Raw genomic sequence first — 15,993 nt, forward strand, 5'->3', positions numbered from 1 at the left:
AATTAATTAAATCAAAACAATAACATTTCTCATGTTAAACCTTTCGTACTCGTTTCTGACATTTCCGTCAGCTCATAGATTCTTTTGAATGTCAGCGTCATTAATCAAGACGATGTTGATCACATCAATGACCACACGAAACATAAAACAGAAATACATGTCTTCATGGCCTGGTTAAACAAACAGGTTTGGTCTCCAGAACTAGATTTCACATCCATAAAGGTTCTGGATCCATGTCAGATGAAATGATATGAAGCAACAGATGGATTTATAACATGGGGCGTAGCCTTTTGATTGGTAGTTAGCTTATCCAGTGGCTAGTTACCACTTCCTGTTCCGTTACTGTTGTGTTACAAAGCTTAGTGAAGAAATCAGCAGTTTGTACTCACCGGTGTGAACCGGTACCAACCCAGCATCACCTAAATGTCGCGATCACCTCTGATTTCACCACTAAGGCGATATTCAGGATATTCCACTGCTAACGTCCCCCAGCAGCTTCTCCAGCGTGAACTGGCTGAAGTAACTAGTAGTCACCGCTAACTTTGACTGGCGTTTGGTGGGCAGGTTCCAGTTCGCTTCTCGGGCCTGTTTGCCCATTTACAACGTGCCACCCTGCATTACCAGAGGAAAAAGGCTTTAAAACTGCTCTTCAGAAAACCTATGGGATTTCGCATCCCTATGTTTAACGATATTTAAGTCTGTGGTTCACTCAGTAAAATATTTCCATGGCAACACGTTCCTCCTGCTGAGTGTGTGCATCACTTTAACTTTGGATGATACATGTGTGCACGCTGGAACAGACCTGAAGGGAGTCAGTGAGGTTTACCTGCCGGTCAGCAGGTAAATTCTGGTCCCTGGCCGGTTGATCGGTGCATCGGCAGTTTTAACGTGATGAATGAGGCCAGAGAGAGGGAGGGAGGGAGGAGGGACCCATGCTGTGTTTGTGAGGTGAGGGGCGCCAGCTTTGACACAGGCATCTCAGCATCACCAGTGACTTCACCATCTTTAGTTTTCATGCCATGTTCCATAAGAGCGTGAAGGGAGGCCTTGATGTCGGTGTCTACTCGTCATCCAGGACACATGCGCACAACAATAAACCTTCCTCCGGCCCGTGTACTCCATCCTGTTGCTTTACTCAAGTCTTTGTTACATGTCTTTGTGCAGTTTGTGTCACCAAGCGACATTTTTTCCTTTCTTTTCTTTCTTTGACCCAGTAGTTTAAGTAGATCCCCCTCTGTGTTGGTGTGAGCGCACACGTGGAAACCTTCTCCCCAGTCAAGGTTAATAACGTTACTGTACTTGGAGATAAGGACGAGTTTACGTACTCGTGTGAGCGCGTAGCCCGTTGTCACCGACGGCTGAGTGTGTCGCTCTGCTCATGTTTGGAGATTTCCTGAGTTTGTAAAAGAGCCCGATGGCTGCAGATCTCCAGAGCTGTGCTGTTGGTGCGTAGGTGCTTGTAGGTATAGACACATGCCATTTGGTGCGGTTGTGCAAGAGACAGATTGATGTTGGGCTGTTTTTCTTCTCCTAAGACTGCTACAAGTGGGCGTATTCAGGGGGTTGTGGTTGGACAGACATTCGGTGCTGCAATAATGTGTCTCTCTGGTCTTTATGTTTAGAGCATGCTTATATGCTGATCCAGGCTTAATAGGCTTACTAAAAAAACTCTTCCAAAAGGAGGCAGAATATGACAGAGATTTTTCTTTTGGCTTATTTACAGCGAGAATAAGAGCTTTGATATTTTTGGTGATATCTCTGTTCACATTTGGCTTATAGTTGTAGACCTGAATCGTTGGTTTGTGCGTGTGTTTTTCCAGTGTGTCCTTAAAACCTTTTATTTTTTCCCACTATGTGAAATATTTACAACCGTGACATTTGACGTATCTACAAGATGTTAAAATATGGATGGAGCTGAACCTCCTCCGCTTAAATGGAGATGAAACCGAGGTCTTTGTGTTTGGAACAACTGACCTTCTGACAGGATGGAAGGATGATAGGCTCTTCTCTCCAAATGTATCTATGCGTTGTTTTCAGTCAGGTAGAACGGGAATTTGCCTCAAAGTCTGTAAAAGTGACTGATCCACATTTATCAGGCCCACCTCGTGTAAAACCAACTTGCTTCTGTGTGTTTTCTGTCCAAGGATCTCATTCCTCTTTTCTTGCCCCCCCCCCAGCAGATTTCCAGTAACGGCGTCCCAGAGAGCCAGAAGGGGGAGGGCGGCTGCCTGAGCCCAGAGGAGGAGCAGCGGCTGCTGGACGGCAAGCGTGGGAGCCGGGACCTCGAGACTCGATCCGTGTCCCTGCTGGAGCAGAAACGCAAAGTAGTCTCTTCCAGCATTGATGTCCCACACGCCAGGTAGACCCCTGTGTGTGTGTGTGTGTGCGTGCGTGCGTGCGTGCGTTCGTGCGTGTGTGTGTGTGTGCGCGTGTGTGTGTGCGCGTGTGCGCGTGTGCGCGCGCGTGTGTGTGCGCGTGTGTGTGGATGCCAACTCTCTGATAGCAAGTGTCTGATTCCCGTCCCTGAGGGGGGCTTGGCTCATGTCATACTGGCAAAGTTCAAAGAGAGTTTATGACATAGATGTGTCATCTCACAAACATGGCACAGTTTACAGCTTATGTGGGGTGACGTCCTCTTTTTGCATCTCATCTCTGAAGCTAGTTTGGCAGCACATGCGAGCATCATGCAGAAGTTAACAATATACTGTATACTATACTGTATATCTGATCATTTGCATGTTACTGCACATCAACATCTTGAAATTAATATATTGTTATTTCATACAATATGTACTGTAAGCTTAGTTTCTTGCAAGATTGTACTCCCGTCCTGAATATGTAAGGGATAATGCCCGACGAGGTGTACATTATCAGAAATATATGGACGATGCGGGGGCGTGAACCGTCCGACACGAAGCGGAGGACGGTTTGCCTCAGTTATATCACATAAATATTAAATAAGTTATTCATGCTTTAATGTGTTTTCAGTTAAAGTCATTCGTTTTATAACAAGCCACAGCTGAGCGGCTGAGCGGACTATTTAATCTCTCGTCTGCAGCCGTTGTAACCTGGTAAGTTACAACGTTTTTTAACAAGCCATAACTCAGTTTCCTTGGTAACGGGAGACATTCTAGTCCGCTCAGCTCCGCTCGGCTATTTTCTTTTCTCTCCTCTTCTGCATCCCAGTCATCAAAATTGTTCAATTCACCAAATAAATTAAAAGAAATTACAAAATCACTTATGTCACCGTCCTGCGGTAGCCGGCTCTTCTTCTCTGAATCTCCGTTGCCGTGGTTACCAACTGGCAGTTGATCCAGCGCAATGATATTAAAGTTATCAGGCAATTTGACCGAACTTGTTTTCTAGGTGTAGGTTATCACTTATTAACCTACACTTGCCAGACAATCAGAATCGAGTATTCACACAGACCGTGGTATAAAATGAATATAATCTTTTTGACTGAACCTTGAAGAAGCAGTCGTGGGTATGGTTGTATAAATGGAATGCTGTTGGTCGTTTCTTACATTATAAAACTGGTGCAAATCGAGCTTGAGGCTCAAACAGATTACAGACTATTAGATAGTGTTTTATGTTTAGCATGTTCTTAATGAATGTGTTCAATACGGGGACAGCTGTCATTTACATGTTTTCACCTTTGATTGAAACTTCGGTACATAATCCATCGGATCCTGCTCCATGCACAACTGGAAACACTTATTACGTTACAATTGTGGGTGTAACTTTACTCAATCAGTGCCTAAAAATGATAAGAAAGCTACTTGGTCTCTTTCAGCAAAGCAGATTAGGAGACAACACTTACTCAGAGCTGGTGTCACGTGAAGTAACTGTTATTCATTTTGAGCTAAGGAGGCCTCATATCTCATTTTGCTCACACGAGTTAACAATGAAATGTAGCTCTCAGCTGATAATATCAGAATCTGCTCGCAGATGTCAAAGTTAAAGCAATACAGAGCATCAATTCAGGATCTATTGCTCAAGGAAAAAAAATTAAAAATTACAGTCTTCTGTTTTATTCACTGCATTTGGAGTGTGTAAAGCACCAATAATAAAAACCATGTTTCACAACAAAGAAAATAAACTTTTAAAGCTTACAGGACTAAAACAAAATGGACAGTTACAGTTCTTAAGAAAACTGTAACTGGCAAAATCGGTATCGGCAGGGCAATAAGGGATGGCAGAGCTCCATCAACCGTTTTCTGTAAACATGTTTGTTCAGGCAGCAAAGCTGGACATTTTAATACTTTTGGAGCCGGCCCCCAGTGATCAGTCAGGGAACTGCAGCTTTTCTTTGTTCAGCATTACTTTCTACCCAGAAGTTGGTATGTTGGTGAATTCATGTTATGTAAACTGTGAGAAACTAACCACTGAAGATAATGTTACTGGTTTTTACAATATTTAGTTGTGTTACCATAAGGTCATTAAAGGTTTAACAACAAGTGTTAAATGTTTAGTGGACAAAAACAGTTAAGGGATAGTCGTGTGGTTGCATATATCTATCAGTCCACCTGAATGTGCCATCAGAGGGAGAGATATTGATATTATCTTTTATTAGCAAATGCATGACAACAATTTCATTGCATCTTTCCATCTAATACCCGTAATTATTTGCATATAGTAAAATCATCTGGCTGCTGGTTTTATGTTCTACTCCAGTCATATTTAGTCTCTTGATCTTTGCTCTCATCCTAGGATTGGGCGTGCTCAGCTGGGCGATGCTCTTTGAGGTCTTAGATTAAGTCAGTTTACTAAACATTGTGGTTGCTGTTGCCTTGAGGGTTATTTTTAAGCTACGCACTTTGGACGTTCTGTACTCGCAGTGAAAACAATCCTCATTGAAAAAAGGTTTCCTGACGACTACAGTACATCATTGTGCTGCATTAAACAGCAAAAGGAAAAAAAAAGAGTTTAATCAGGACCAGTCTGGATATCTTCCCTGATATGTCTGAAACTGTACATCCCTAGTTGCTACTCTGACAGGTGTTAGGACGTAATCTGCCATGAATGAAGCATCAGTCTGCTGTGGAGATTACTCACATTCCAGAGAGTTGACCTTCAGAAGAGTGGACGTCTCAATAAGGTTATCTCAATACCAAGAGAAGCTACAAGACTAAAAAGAAACTACGTTTGAAAGTGCACGTGCTTTGTTTATCAGAGAGAGAGAGAGAGAGAGAGAGCAAAGTAGCTGAGCTCCTCTCTCAGACAACAGGTGAGGGACTTTAAACTGCTGTTAAACTGTCGTGTAAATGTAGCTGTGTTTGTGTTGAGCTTTTTGGTGTTGAGGTTTTTTAGCAGATTGGCTGGATCTTGAAAGCAGACACCACACTCAGGGTGCAGTGTAAAGTAGATTATGCGAGGAACTGAATCCTTTGGAGTTTGGTGGCTGTGAAGCCAACGTATTTACTGCCCCAAAACAACATCCAGCAAGCAACATGTCATGGACACACACACACGCACACGCACACGCACACGCACACGCACAGAGAAGTAAGGGGGGACAAAGAAACAGGAATAATGCATAAATAACAAACGGACCAGTTTTTAACTGGAGCCTACACAACAACAAGATTAAACAATAGGGGTGGGCAAAAATATCGATATGGCAATATATCGTGATACTACCAATTCGATATTCAAAATTTTACAATTTTCAGCGAACTATGTATAACATTTTGAATATCGCAATATCATATTATATTGTGACTGAAGTATTGTGATGTGTATTGTATCGTGAGGCCCTTGGCAATACCCATCCCTATTAAACAACTAAACTAAACAAGTAGCTAAACTAAGGCCACGTTTACACATAGCCGGACATGTATTTTATTTACAAAAACGGATATTTCCCCCTCTACTTTTTGAAAAATACCATAATTTACACAAACCCGCATAAATACGCTGTTAAGGTGCTATGAGCATCCAAACCTACAGGGGGCAGTGTAACGAGAAGATAAAGTCATGCTAGCCAATCAGAATCCTGGAAAAAAACATCAACAAATGACACGAGTAACTTCCAGTTACTTCCAAGATGAACAAGAGTCTTTCGTTTGGAGTGACAGAAGTGGAGTTACTTTAAAGTGTGACGTTAGAATATAAAAGTAAAATACAAGAAAATATTGACGGTGGCCAAACAAATTGTAAACACAGGTCACACACATGATGCTGGTGACATTTCTGTCGCATAATGTGACGTTCTGAAGAAAAAAAGGCAGTTTTTTTCTGTTTAGACGCAAACGTGAAGACAAAGTTTTTAAAAATCTCCACTTTGGCCGGAGTTTTCAGAAATGATCGTTTTTGGTGACTTTGAGCTTTGTTTTCGTGTAAACGAACGGCCAAAACGCATGAAAACACCACCGTTTTTGCTACGTGTAAAAGGGGCCTCAGTAGACAACAGCTGAATGCTTATATTTGAGTATAATTCATTGTTAACTTGGCATATTCTGCACGTTTAGCTTTAATGCTCATATGCTCAGAATTCCTTTCACTTTTGTGAATATATTTTGAAATTGTGAAAAAGTGAAAGCTTCAAATCCACTACGTGAGCTATTGATGAGTATCAATACTACTTCTGGCTAACTCTTCTCTGCACTATTGAAATATATCTAACGGCGCTCCGGTAAGCATAATCCGCAACTGAAGCTGGTCGACAAAAGTGCTGTTAAAGGTTAATGACCAGCAGTGAACCAACTATTCAGATTCTCTCATGATTGTGAGGCGGTGAAACCTAGTAAAGCCTTGCACTGGTAATTGATCATCCCTCCCCATCATTTGCTGCTGGTCCAATCGAAGGGAACTTGCTGAAAAGTACAGTAGAAGTCTGGAGCTTCATCACTACGTCCGGTTCAATCTCTTCAATTTAACGATTATTTGATTTGACTGTCCTTTGCCCATTACAAGGAAAAGTCTTGTTTCAAATGTAATCAATTAAATTGATTGGGCAGAGGTGGTACACCTGTCATGTTGTAATGACCTCCTTGAATATGGATTGCATGAGTATTGATAATCATACTGCCATCTTGGAAAAGCTTATTGATCATCTCACTGCTCTCATACAGTGTCAGCTCAGAGACAAAATAGAGGCAAACTTTACATTTACTCTCCTAATCTAACAACAAGACAGCAGCAGAGAATGTCTTTAAATCATAATTTGCCCCACGTAGTTATCCTAAGGACTGAAAAAAACATGTAGTGTGCAAATGTTGCTTTTAACACGTGGTTGTTGGACAAAGTTACAAAGGTATTATGTAGCTATCCAACTTGTGTTATTAATATTGATTATATATTGTTTTTCATTGAGGCAAGAAGAGGTAGGACTCAAAGATCCCCTTTGGAGGAAGAGTTAGGCAGGAGCAAAGTGGTTTTAATGTGGATTAAAAGATGCTCTTTGGGTTTCTGGATAATTTGGGAGCCGCGCTCAACTCCCTCCTGGTGATTTTTTGTTCCAAGAGTCTTCAGGATTAAAGTTCAACAGGTTCCTCTCGTTCTAATGTCACAGGCTTTTTCATGTGGAAGTGAAAAGTCCAGCTCCCTTCACTTGAGACCTCTTTTTTTGTGGATGGCACTTCAAAGCCTGGTTCTCAAAATCCAATGATTCATTGTACTTAAAGTCGACCTATTATGAAAAACGCGTTTTTTCTTGTTTTAACATATATAAAGTGGTCTCCCCTCAGCCTGCCAGCACAGGGGAGACAAAATACCATGAAATTCTGCAGGGTCTCTGACCCCCGCCTTACAGAGTCCCCCAGTGTCACGTGACCTTTTTTTGAGCCATTCTGAATCTGCGCCTATGGTGACGTCACCATAGGCGCTCATTTCCATAGGTTCAGCCTCCGCTGCTGAAACCACGCCCACAACCAGCTCTCTGGCTCTGGCTGGAGCGGTGCTTCCTTCAGCCAGTCAAGGCGCCGCGGATCCGGGTTAAATCATCCAGGTTCCCGGGTGGGGGCGGAGCTGGGTCCTCGGGGGTCTGTCCCAGGTCGGACCAGCTTCACTCTCCGAGATTTTCAGCGAAATCTGTCGGTTTGATCCCCGGTAACGGGAGATGCGCCGCGGATGCGCTCCGGAGCGGATCTGTGCGCCCGCTGTGCGGTTGCAGCGCCAGCGCGCAGAATCCGCCGGGCAGATCCGGCTGAAATTCCGCTGGTCGGTCCCCGGGAGTCCCTGCTACCAGTCCAGGCCGGTTCCTGCGGTCCCGGCCGGTCGGAACCGGTCAGATTCCCTGGTTAAAGCCGCGGTGATGCGCGCTGCTCCAGCAGCGCTGCTCCCGGGCGCCCGGCGTGGCTCCGGGGCCAGCGTTCAGCATCCGCCGGGCAGATCCGGCTTAAATAGTGCATAAATGTTATTTATATACAACTCATATTTTATTTTTTTAACAATAAAGTTTCCATTTGTGAAAATTCAGTGTTGTGATAATTTACAGGCTTGGGCTGCTCTGGCGGAGCGAGGATTTATTCTCCTCCCCTGCTACACGTCATTCAGGGAGCCAATCAGCACAGAGCCTCATTATCATACCCCCCCCTTCCCTAAAAATGAGGCGCAGAAAAAGAGGTTAGAAGCGGTAAAACTAGTGACAGGGCCCACAGGCTGGATTTATGATTTATGTGGAAAAAACAAGCTTTAGATTGTTTTTAAGACATTCAAGGCCTGTTTGAAATATACATTAAATGCCATAATAGGTCTCCTTTAAGTGCTAAAGCCTCTGCAGAACCAGACTCACAATTCCATTTTCTGTACAATTTATACAGTAAAGTGTACTTTGCACCATCAAGAACATAAAATGTTCATTGTCACCACATCATTGGAGCAGATATGGCTCTGAGCTTGGAGCTTTGCTGCATCTCTGCGGTGACTTCTTCAGCACACAACGCGAGTATTTCCTTCAGATTAAGATCCACGGCTCCCATCCTCGGGACACACCTGCCACCGATTTCTATTTTTTTTTGCAGCTCCACTTCATTGCTCGGGGAGAAACAGTGTCGCCCCTGACCACAAAGTGGCACTTATCTGTAATAGAAACAATGGGGAGGAGAGATGCTGGGAGGTAGGAGGCTTGGAGGAAATGGTGGGAAGGAGACCAGGGACTGTGAGGAAAATGAGCAAAATGCACATGGATGTTGCGGAGGAAAGAGGGTACAGGATATGTAATAGTCTGTAGTTGTAAAGATAAAAACAGAATAGACAAAAGAGGGGAAAATGTGCCGGAGGATTTTTCAGTTTCTTCCAGAGCCAACTCTCCAGAGACGTCTGACCTTGAGGTTGTTAATTGCACTCTGGAAAAACTCCCTCTCTGCTGGTGATTTACTAAGAACATGTCTGGCGGTGTGACGGCTCAGCAGATCCCCAGCAGATTCCCAGCATGCAGCGGGTCTCCCACCTCAGCGGGACTCACTCGATGAGGCCCACCACGCTTCGCAAAAAGTAGAGAAACAAATGACAGTTGCGCTCCGTACTTACCCGAGGGAGTTTTGTGTAGTTATGATTTATGGTCCAGAGCTCTCATTAATTTATTGAGAAGCTTTTACTGCTTTATTGTTTACATGGCGTTTACTTTGCTTGCATTTTGTCAGATCTTTCACCAAAAAATCAATCGCTGTCGTCTAATGACTGACCTACTTTTTCGCTTCGCTCCAACGCATAACTCCCTAAAGAAATGGTTTCCTTCTTGTTTTATTCTGCAGAAAGTGCTGAGTTTTCAGACGCAGCGCAGAAATATGATTGCTGTGGCTTGTTGTAATTTGTTTAGGCCATATTTCTGGTGTGTGATGCTGTGTCTACTGATGGATCGGTCATCTCTAAACGCTGCCAGGCGGCGGCCGGAGCCAGCTGCTGGGCCTGCTCCTTCCTCCAAGGGCTTATGGTTTCTCTGTGCAGGAAACAGTCAATTGTAATAAGCACTGGCAGGGACGGACGGGTGCAAAAGAAAGGCTTGCTTTTTTGACAAATAGCATTCTGGAGACTAATTGCTAGCAGGGGAAGTGAGGTATAACCTCAGCTGAAGAGAAAATCAAGAGAGGACTTTGCTTATAATTGCAAAAAAGTCCCAAACAACAGTTCAAATCCTCTTACGCAGACTTCCAGCCGTCACACCTCCCTTTCTGTTGCAAACTCATGTTACTCACATTTGGGCTGGTGACCAGATCACTTGCTCGCTCTACAACGCTCAGTTATCATGTACTATATATATATATTTCACATACACTTTGTTCACTTCAATTCAAAGTCAAAGACATAAATAAATGATAAATTTAAAGACAAAATACATTTCCTTAAGAAATAGCTTGACACCTCCCTTAACAAAAGTTGTAAAAGCACTGTAATCTCACCACCAACAACTAGGCGGCAGCGCTGTTTTTCCTTTTGTAGCAAATAAAGTATATTTTACGTTAGCTGGAGCCAAGCACCGACCACCTTTTTATTTTATTGTTGGCTTTGTCTCGAACACAACAAAACCCAATCAAATTAAAAGCATCAAAATATAAAAAAAAGCAAAACAATTTAACAGTCTCATTCAAAAATAAAACACACAGCAAAACAATGTGTTCGAGAGGGAACAGGAGGAAGGCAGAACGCTTGTCTTCTTGCACCTTACCTCTGGGTTGAGGCTCATGCAGAACTAAGATTGGTTGCAGTCCTCGACTGGCCACTGGGGGCTCCAAAAGCGACCCCCGATTAAAATGTCCAACTTTAGAGCAGAAATAAACATATTTAAAGCCTGGTTCAAGAAACGGTTTTTGGTGTAAGTCATTGAGGGGGGTGAATTTCTTTGTACCACGACAGGAGAGTTTATATAAAGTTATACATTTATTTCTAATATGCTAATCTGTTTGATTGACTGTCGGCTCAGCCAATGGCTAGCCGTTATAATTCCCTCATCTGTAATCTTCATGCACATATGCATATAGTCCACCGTAAAACGTGTGGCGGCAGATCTACACATATTTCGGCGCTGTTGAGCTGAAGGAGCTGGGAGCTAAAGCTAAAGTTCCTGTCGGCTTCCAGGGAAACAAACGCCCCCACGGACCAGCGTGTCACGTGGTCTCATGCTCCGTCCGTTGTTAATATAATACATCCATGGTTGTTTTACACAACCTCTGGTTGGAGCTGATAAATGTTGAGCAACAATCTTTTTAGCAGAAGTGTTAAAACTTGAAACTCGAAAACAAAGAAGAGAAAATATAATCAAAATTACAACGCGAGCGCGGTATAAATGGTGTTATATAATCCTGCATTGCACGCAAAAATATTTAGTAATAAATGAATAAACCAATGTCCCGCCCTACATGTTCTTGTGCTGTGCACACGCATACGTACGTGTATTTAACAGGACTGGCTGTCTCTCCGTGGTGCTGATGCAGGGAGTGTGGTGAAGCTGGGTGGCTTTCAGGACCACTTTGATGCCAGAGTGAAAGCGTTTGTTATTTTCCTCCCATTGTTGCTGAGCGTGCTCACGGACCAGCCAGTTCCTGTGGCGAGACAACTGTGCGCTCCGCTCTCGTACCGTGGAGCAGCAGCCGACCCAGACACACAGAAAAACCAATCAAATTACAGTCTGTCTTTTGATACGGAGCATGTTTCATAATATGTTTGTTTTTCCTTCTGCTTGTGGTTTGGTTCGTCTCTGAGGACGTTTCCTACTTTCTGGACCACTGCAGCAGCTCTTACTCCGTTACTCCGGTTCTTGTTGTTGTTTTTGTGAGGGTTTGTGGGGAAGGAGGGTGTTTTGAGTTTCGAAATAAAAGCAGAGTAAGTTCTCTAGAGAGCGTGGGGACAGAGAAAGGGAGGGAAGGAGTTGGAGAAAGAAAAGTGTTTTTCTGGTTTGGATGCCAGTAGAGTTGAGAAACCACGAGATTATCATCTAAAAGATCGTTCTGTCGTTTTTTTCCCTCTAATTCTCTGACTCACTCTCTTGATCTCATCTTGCTAGTATCTGATTGAACGTTGATGTTTTTTTCCCCTTAGAATAATATACTTAATGTCAAAATATTCAAATAATCTGATTGGCTTCACTACAGACAGCTAGAAATAACAGAAATGTGTTTATACACTGTAAAGCAGCCTTGCCGAACATGCATAATTGAATGTCCCTACTCCTGTGCTATAATGGCTCCCTAAGCCCCAAGTGGGGTGTGATTTATCATAATGACTTTGACATGCTGTTTTCTTAAGGATGTTGATTTTATTATGTCTCACAAACGCGAGCCAAGGAGCAAATGAACGGTTGGGGCAAAAGTGAAAAGACATTTGCACGGAGGGTGCTTGAAACTGCTCAGTAGCAGTAGTAGAGTCATAAAAGCTTGAAAAACAAAGACCTCAGAGGCGGTTAAGAGCAGGGATTTGTGCAGAATCCCTCCTCAGGTTGAGCTCTATCACAACGGCCGGAGTCCTGATGCCCCGGCTTTAAACGAGCCAACAGGGACTCCGGGATCCTGACTCTTGCTTACATGAGGTCAAAAGGTCTCTGATCGTATCTCGGGACCAGGTGGGGTTATGTCTTAAAAGATATCGGCTAAATCTTCAAATCAATTTGGGTTTCAGCTAGCCACTATGCATGTATTTACATACCGGCGGTATTATCTGGCTCGTGCCACGACCGCGCCGGTAGCCGTCACATGTCAGATCTGGATCTGCTCTCAGACCGCCCACTTTTCTGTCTGTGCTCCGTCGGTGTTCACTTTTCTAAGTCAACATGAGTAGACACTAGGGATGGGCGGTATGGACCAAAAAATGTATCACGATAATTCCTGGCATTTATCCCGATAACGATAAAAATGACGATTAAAAATATACCAATTCAACTCCACCTTTGTAACTATAAATCTATCACCACATTCAGTCTTTGGAGCCACCAAATCACTGCTCTTTCTTTCTTTCTTTCTTTCTTTCTTTCTTTCTTTCTTTCTTTCTTTCTTTTCTTTCTTTCTTTCTTTCTTTCTTTCTTTCTTTCTTTCTTTCTTTCTTTTCTTTCTTTCTTTCTTTCTTTCTTTCTTTCTTTCTTTCTTTCTTTCTTTCTTTCTTTCTTTCTGGCTCCCTTCCTTCCTTCCTTCCTTCCTTCCTTCCTTCCTTCCTTCCTTCCTTCCTTCCTTCCTTCCCTTCTTCCTTCCTTCCTTCCTTCCTTCCTTCCTTCCTTCCTTCCTTCCTTCCTTCCTTCCTTCCTTCCTTCCTTCCTTCCTTCCTTCCCTTCTCCCTTCCCTTCCTTCCTTCCTTCCCTCCTTCCTTCCTTCCTTCCTTCCTTCCTTCCTTCCTTCCTTCCTTCCTTCCTTCCTTCCTTCCTTCCTTCCTTCCTTCCTTCCTTCCTTCCCTTCTCCCTTCCCTTCCTTCCTTCCTTCCTTCCCTCCTTCCTTCCTTCCTTCCTTCCTTCCTTCCTTCCTTCCTTCCTTCCTTCCTTCCTTCCTTCCTTCCTTCCCTCCTTCCTTCCTTCCTTCCTTCCTTCCTTCCTTCCTTTCCTTCCTTCCTTCCTTCCTTCCTTCCTTCCTTCCTTCCTTCCTTCCTTCCTTCCATAAATCAGCTTTACACAAAAACGTCATCACGGGAATTTATCGTTTTATCGTGAGATGACAAATTCTTACCGGTGGGGAGTTTTTTTGACGGTTTATCGTGAACGGTAAAATATCGCCCATTCCTAGTAAACACGACCACCAAGTTAGAGTTTTGAGATGCTCAACGTTGCAGTGTGTGTCAGTAAAAGTGTTTTTAAGAGCTGTATTTCTTGAACTTGTAAAGCATCGATCTCTTTAAGGTCTGAAAGCTTCCTTCGCTGATGCTCGGGCTGATTTTCAGATACGGTGGGGCGTTCACGGATCCATCCCACCCTGCTGTTAAACCGGCTTTAGATTTATTATGCGCCGACTAAACAAAGGCGAAGCCTTCTCTCTTTCTCAACATCTGAAGCACACACATGAAAGCCGGGGCGAGTCGATGTGCCAGCGGCGGCTCAACAGGCTCCCAGGAAATCACCCGGCTCTGATGCCGTGAGAGTAGGCCGTGTTTGCATTTATATGCCAAGTGGCTTCTTCATTAAATTCACTGAGTCTGTAAGTGTAGATTTGAGAAGGGTTAACCATAAATTAGTGAGCTATTACACAATGATGTTGAGTTATACTTGTGCGTGTGTGGTTTTTCTGATGTAACATGCTCGACATGCGGGATGTCCACTAACGTCACATAGAGCCAACTATTATGTCCAACGCCGTATTTGTAGCCATCAGAGGACATTAATCTGCAATTATTGACATTCATTCAGCTTTTCTTGAGTTTGAACACTCGTTATGGGCGAAGCGTAACTAAATGTGTCAATGGGACGGCGCTAAATGTCAGCCTTAGAAAACGCCTCTCATGCTAATGCGCCCTCCATCGTAGTGTTGTGTTCATGTTTAGTGTTCGATCCCGCTGTACATTAATCTATAATGCATAGTGCGGGGAAGGAAAAGCCATCTCCGTGACGTGAGACAGTTGGGCCTGTTGGCCCCCGGCTGGTTCAGACTAATCCATAGTTAGCAGCTTTTAATGGACTGATGGCTCTGCGCTGAAGGAAGAGAGGAGCTCTGATTGATTCCACTGATGGATGCGCGTCATGGTCGTCTCACATGAGGTGGGACTAAGTGATGACGCTGTCAAGTGTCTCAGCTTATGTCCAAGCAGAAGCGCTAATGAGGAGATGAAGCTGCCTCTTTTCGCTGAACTTCTCTCTGTAAAAAGACCACGTTTCACCTAAACTGAGAGGTTAAATAAGCGTTAATTGGTGTTGAATTACTCAAAGTTGGTCTTTCAAGATCACTTTTGGACAAACCTTACTTAGAAATTACCATATTTGTGCATTGAAAATGCACAGTGTGTACATTCTGTCAATCATTAACTAACTTACTTGTTCCAGGAGATATAAAAGTATTTTGTAAATGTACATCCAGTATGTATGTAATTATGTATACTTCGTCATAAACACACTTGAGTGTTGCTAATGAAGTGTAATGAATAATAACATCGAATACAGTATTTAGACTGTATTAAGATTGTTTTTGTTGGTCTTAAAATTTTAGGAAAACCAAAAATAATAAGGTAAACAACAGGATCAGGTGTATGAAAGTAACTTCTTGATGTACGCTTCAGAATTATCTGTAAAACTGATAAACGTCTCACCTCATTTTGTGGTTTTTAACGTTTAAAAACTCAATAAGTTTCCATGTTAATGTTAATGCTGGATGAATTATTATTTTGGTCTTGGAACCAGGGTGTACCTGCGCAGCATCAGCAGAACGATGACACCTGACAACATTAAGTGGAAAACAAAATAAAATCGTACATTTATGACAAAATCCTTTTGCAGGACTCGCACGTATTCACGTTGTTTCATTTCAGATATGTATGGTAAACTTGTATTTAACTTTAAGGCTTGATCTCGATGTATTTTCTCCCCCGTTAGTTTGATTCTGTTGTTTTTTTTTTTCTATTTTGAGTTATGAGGTTTTAATCTTTTCGCACACTTAAAATCTAGCAAGTATAAATGTGAAGGCGGCGGTTTCATCTCGTGTAAACGCAGTATTTCTGACTAGATTTTGGTTTGGGGCAAAGACACGGTGACACGACGGGGAGGCGACAGGCGTGTCAAGTCCAACCTATTAAGACTCAAACCCAGTCCCCCCCGGCCCCCGCAATATTTCTAATTATGGCTATCAATTCTGAGGCTCCATTGACCTGTCTTATTTAAATTATTGATAACTGTCAGGTTGACAGGCGCTTATTAATTAAAATGAAGATGTTCTAATTAAGATCAGGCAATGAGGGTGTCATAATTGTGGCCCCTTTTTAATTTGAGTGTCACAAACAAGTTTTATCGCAGTTAAGCAGAGTGGGGCTGGTGTGGCGGGGGGGGGGGGGGGGGGTAGAGGTGGGGAAGCGGGGTCTCAGTTCAGCATGGGGTGTATTTCGGCGTACATTATTACATTATTACATGTTTGCTTCTCATTGGTGCAAACGTCCAAC

General features: G+C 43.1%; 1 protein-coding gene across 2 annotated transcripts in view; it reads left to right on the plus strand.

The window, feature by feature from the left end:
- znf704 (zinc finger protein 704) overlaps positions 1-15,993 on the plus strand; it is a 59,958-nt gene that overhangs the window by 4,119 nt on the left and 39,846 nt on the right. Inside the window, exon 2 of one of the 2 annotated variants that reach the window (XM_061741829.1) lies at positions 2,178-2,359. In XM_061741829.1, the coding sequence (XP_061597813.1) occupies positions 2,178-2,359 (182 nt within the window). The remainder of the gene's footprint in view (positions 1-2,177; positions 2,360-15,993) is intronic. The other variant, XM_061741830.1, reaches the window with a different exon arrangement.

The sequence above is a fragment of the Cololabis saira genome, chromosome 15 (assembly GCF_033807715.1).
Source record: "Cololabis saira isolate AMF1-May2022 chromosome 15, fColSai1.1, whole genome shotgun sequence".
NCBI lineage: Eukaryota > Metazoa > Chordata > Actinopteri > Beloniformes > Belonidae > Cololabis > Cololabis saira.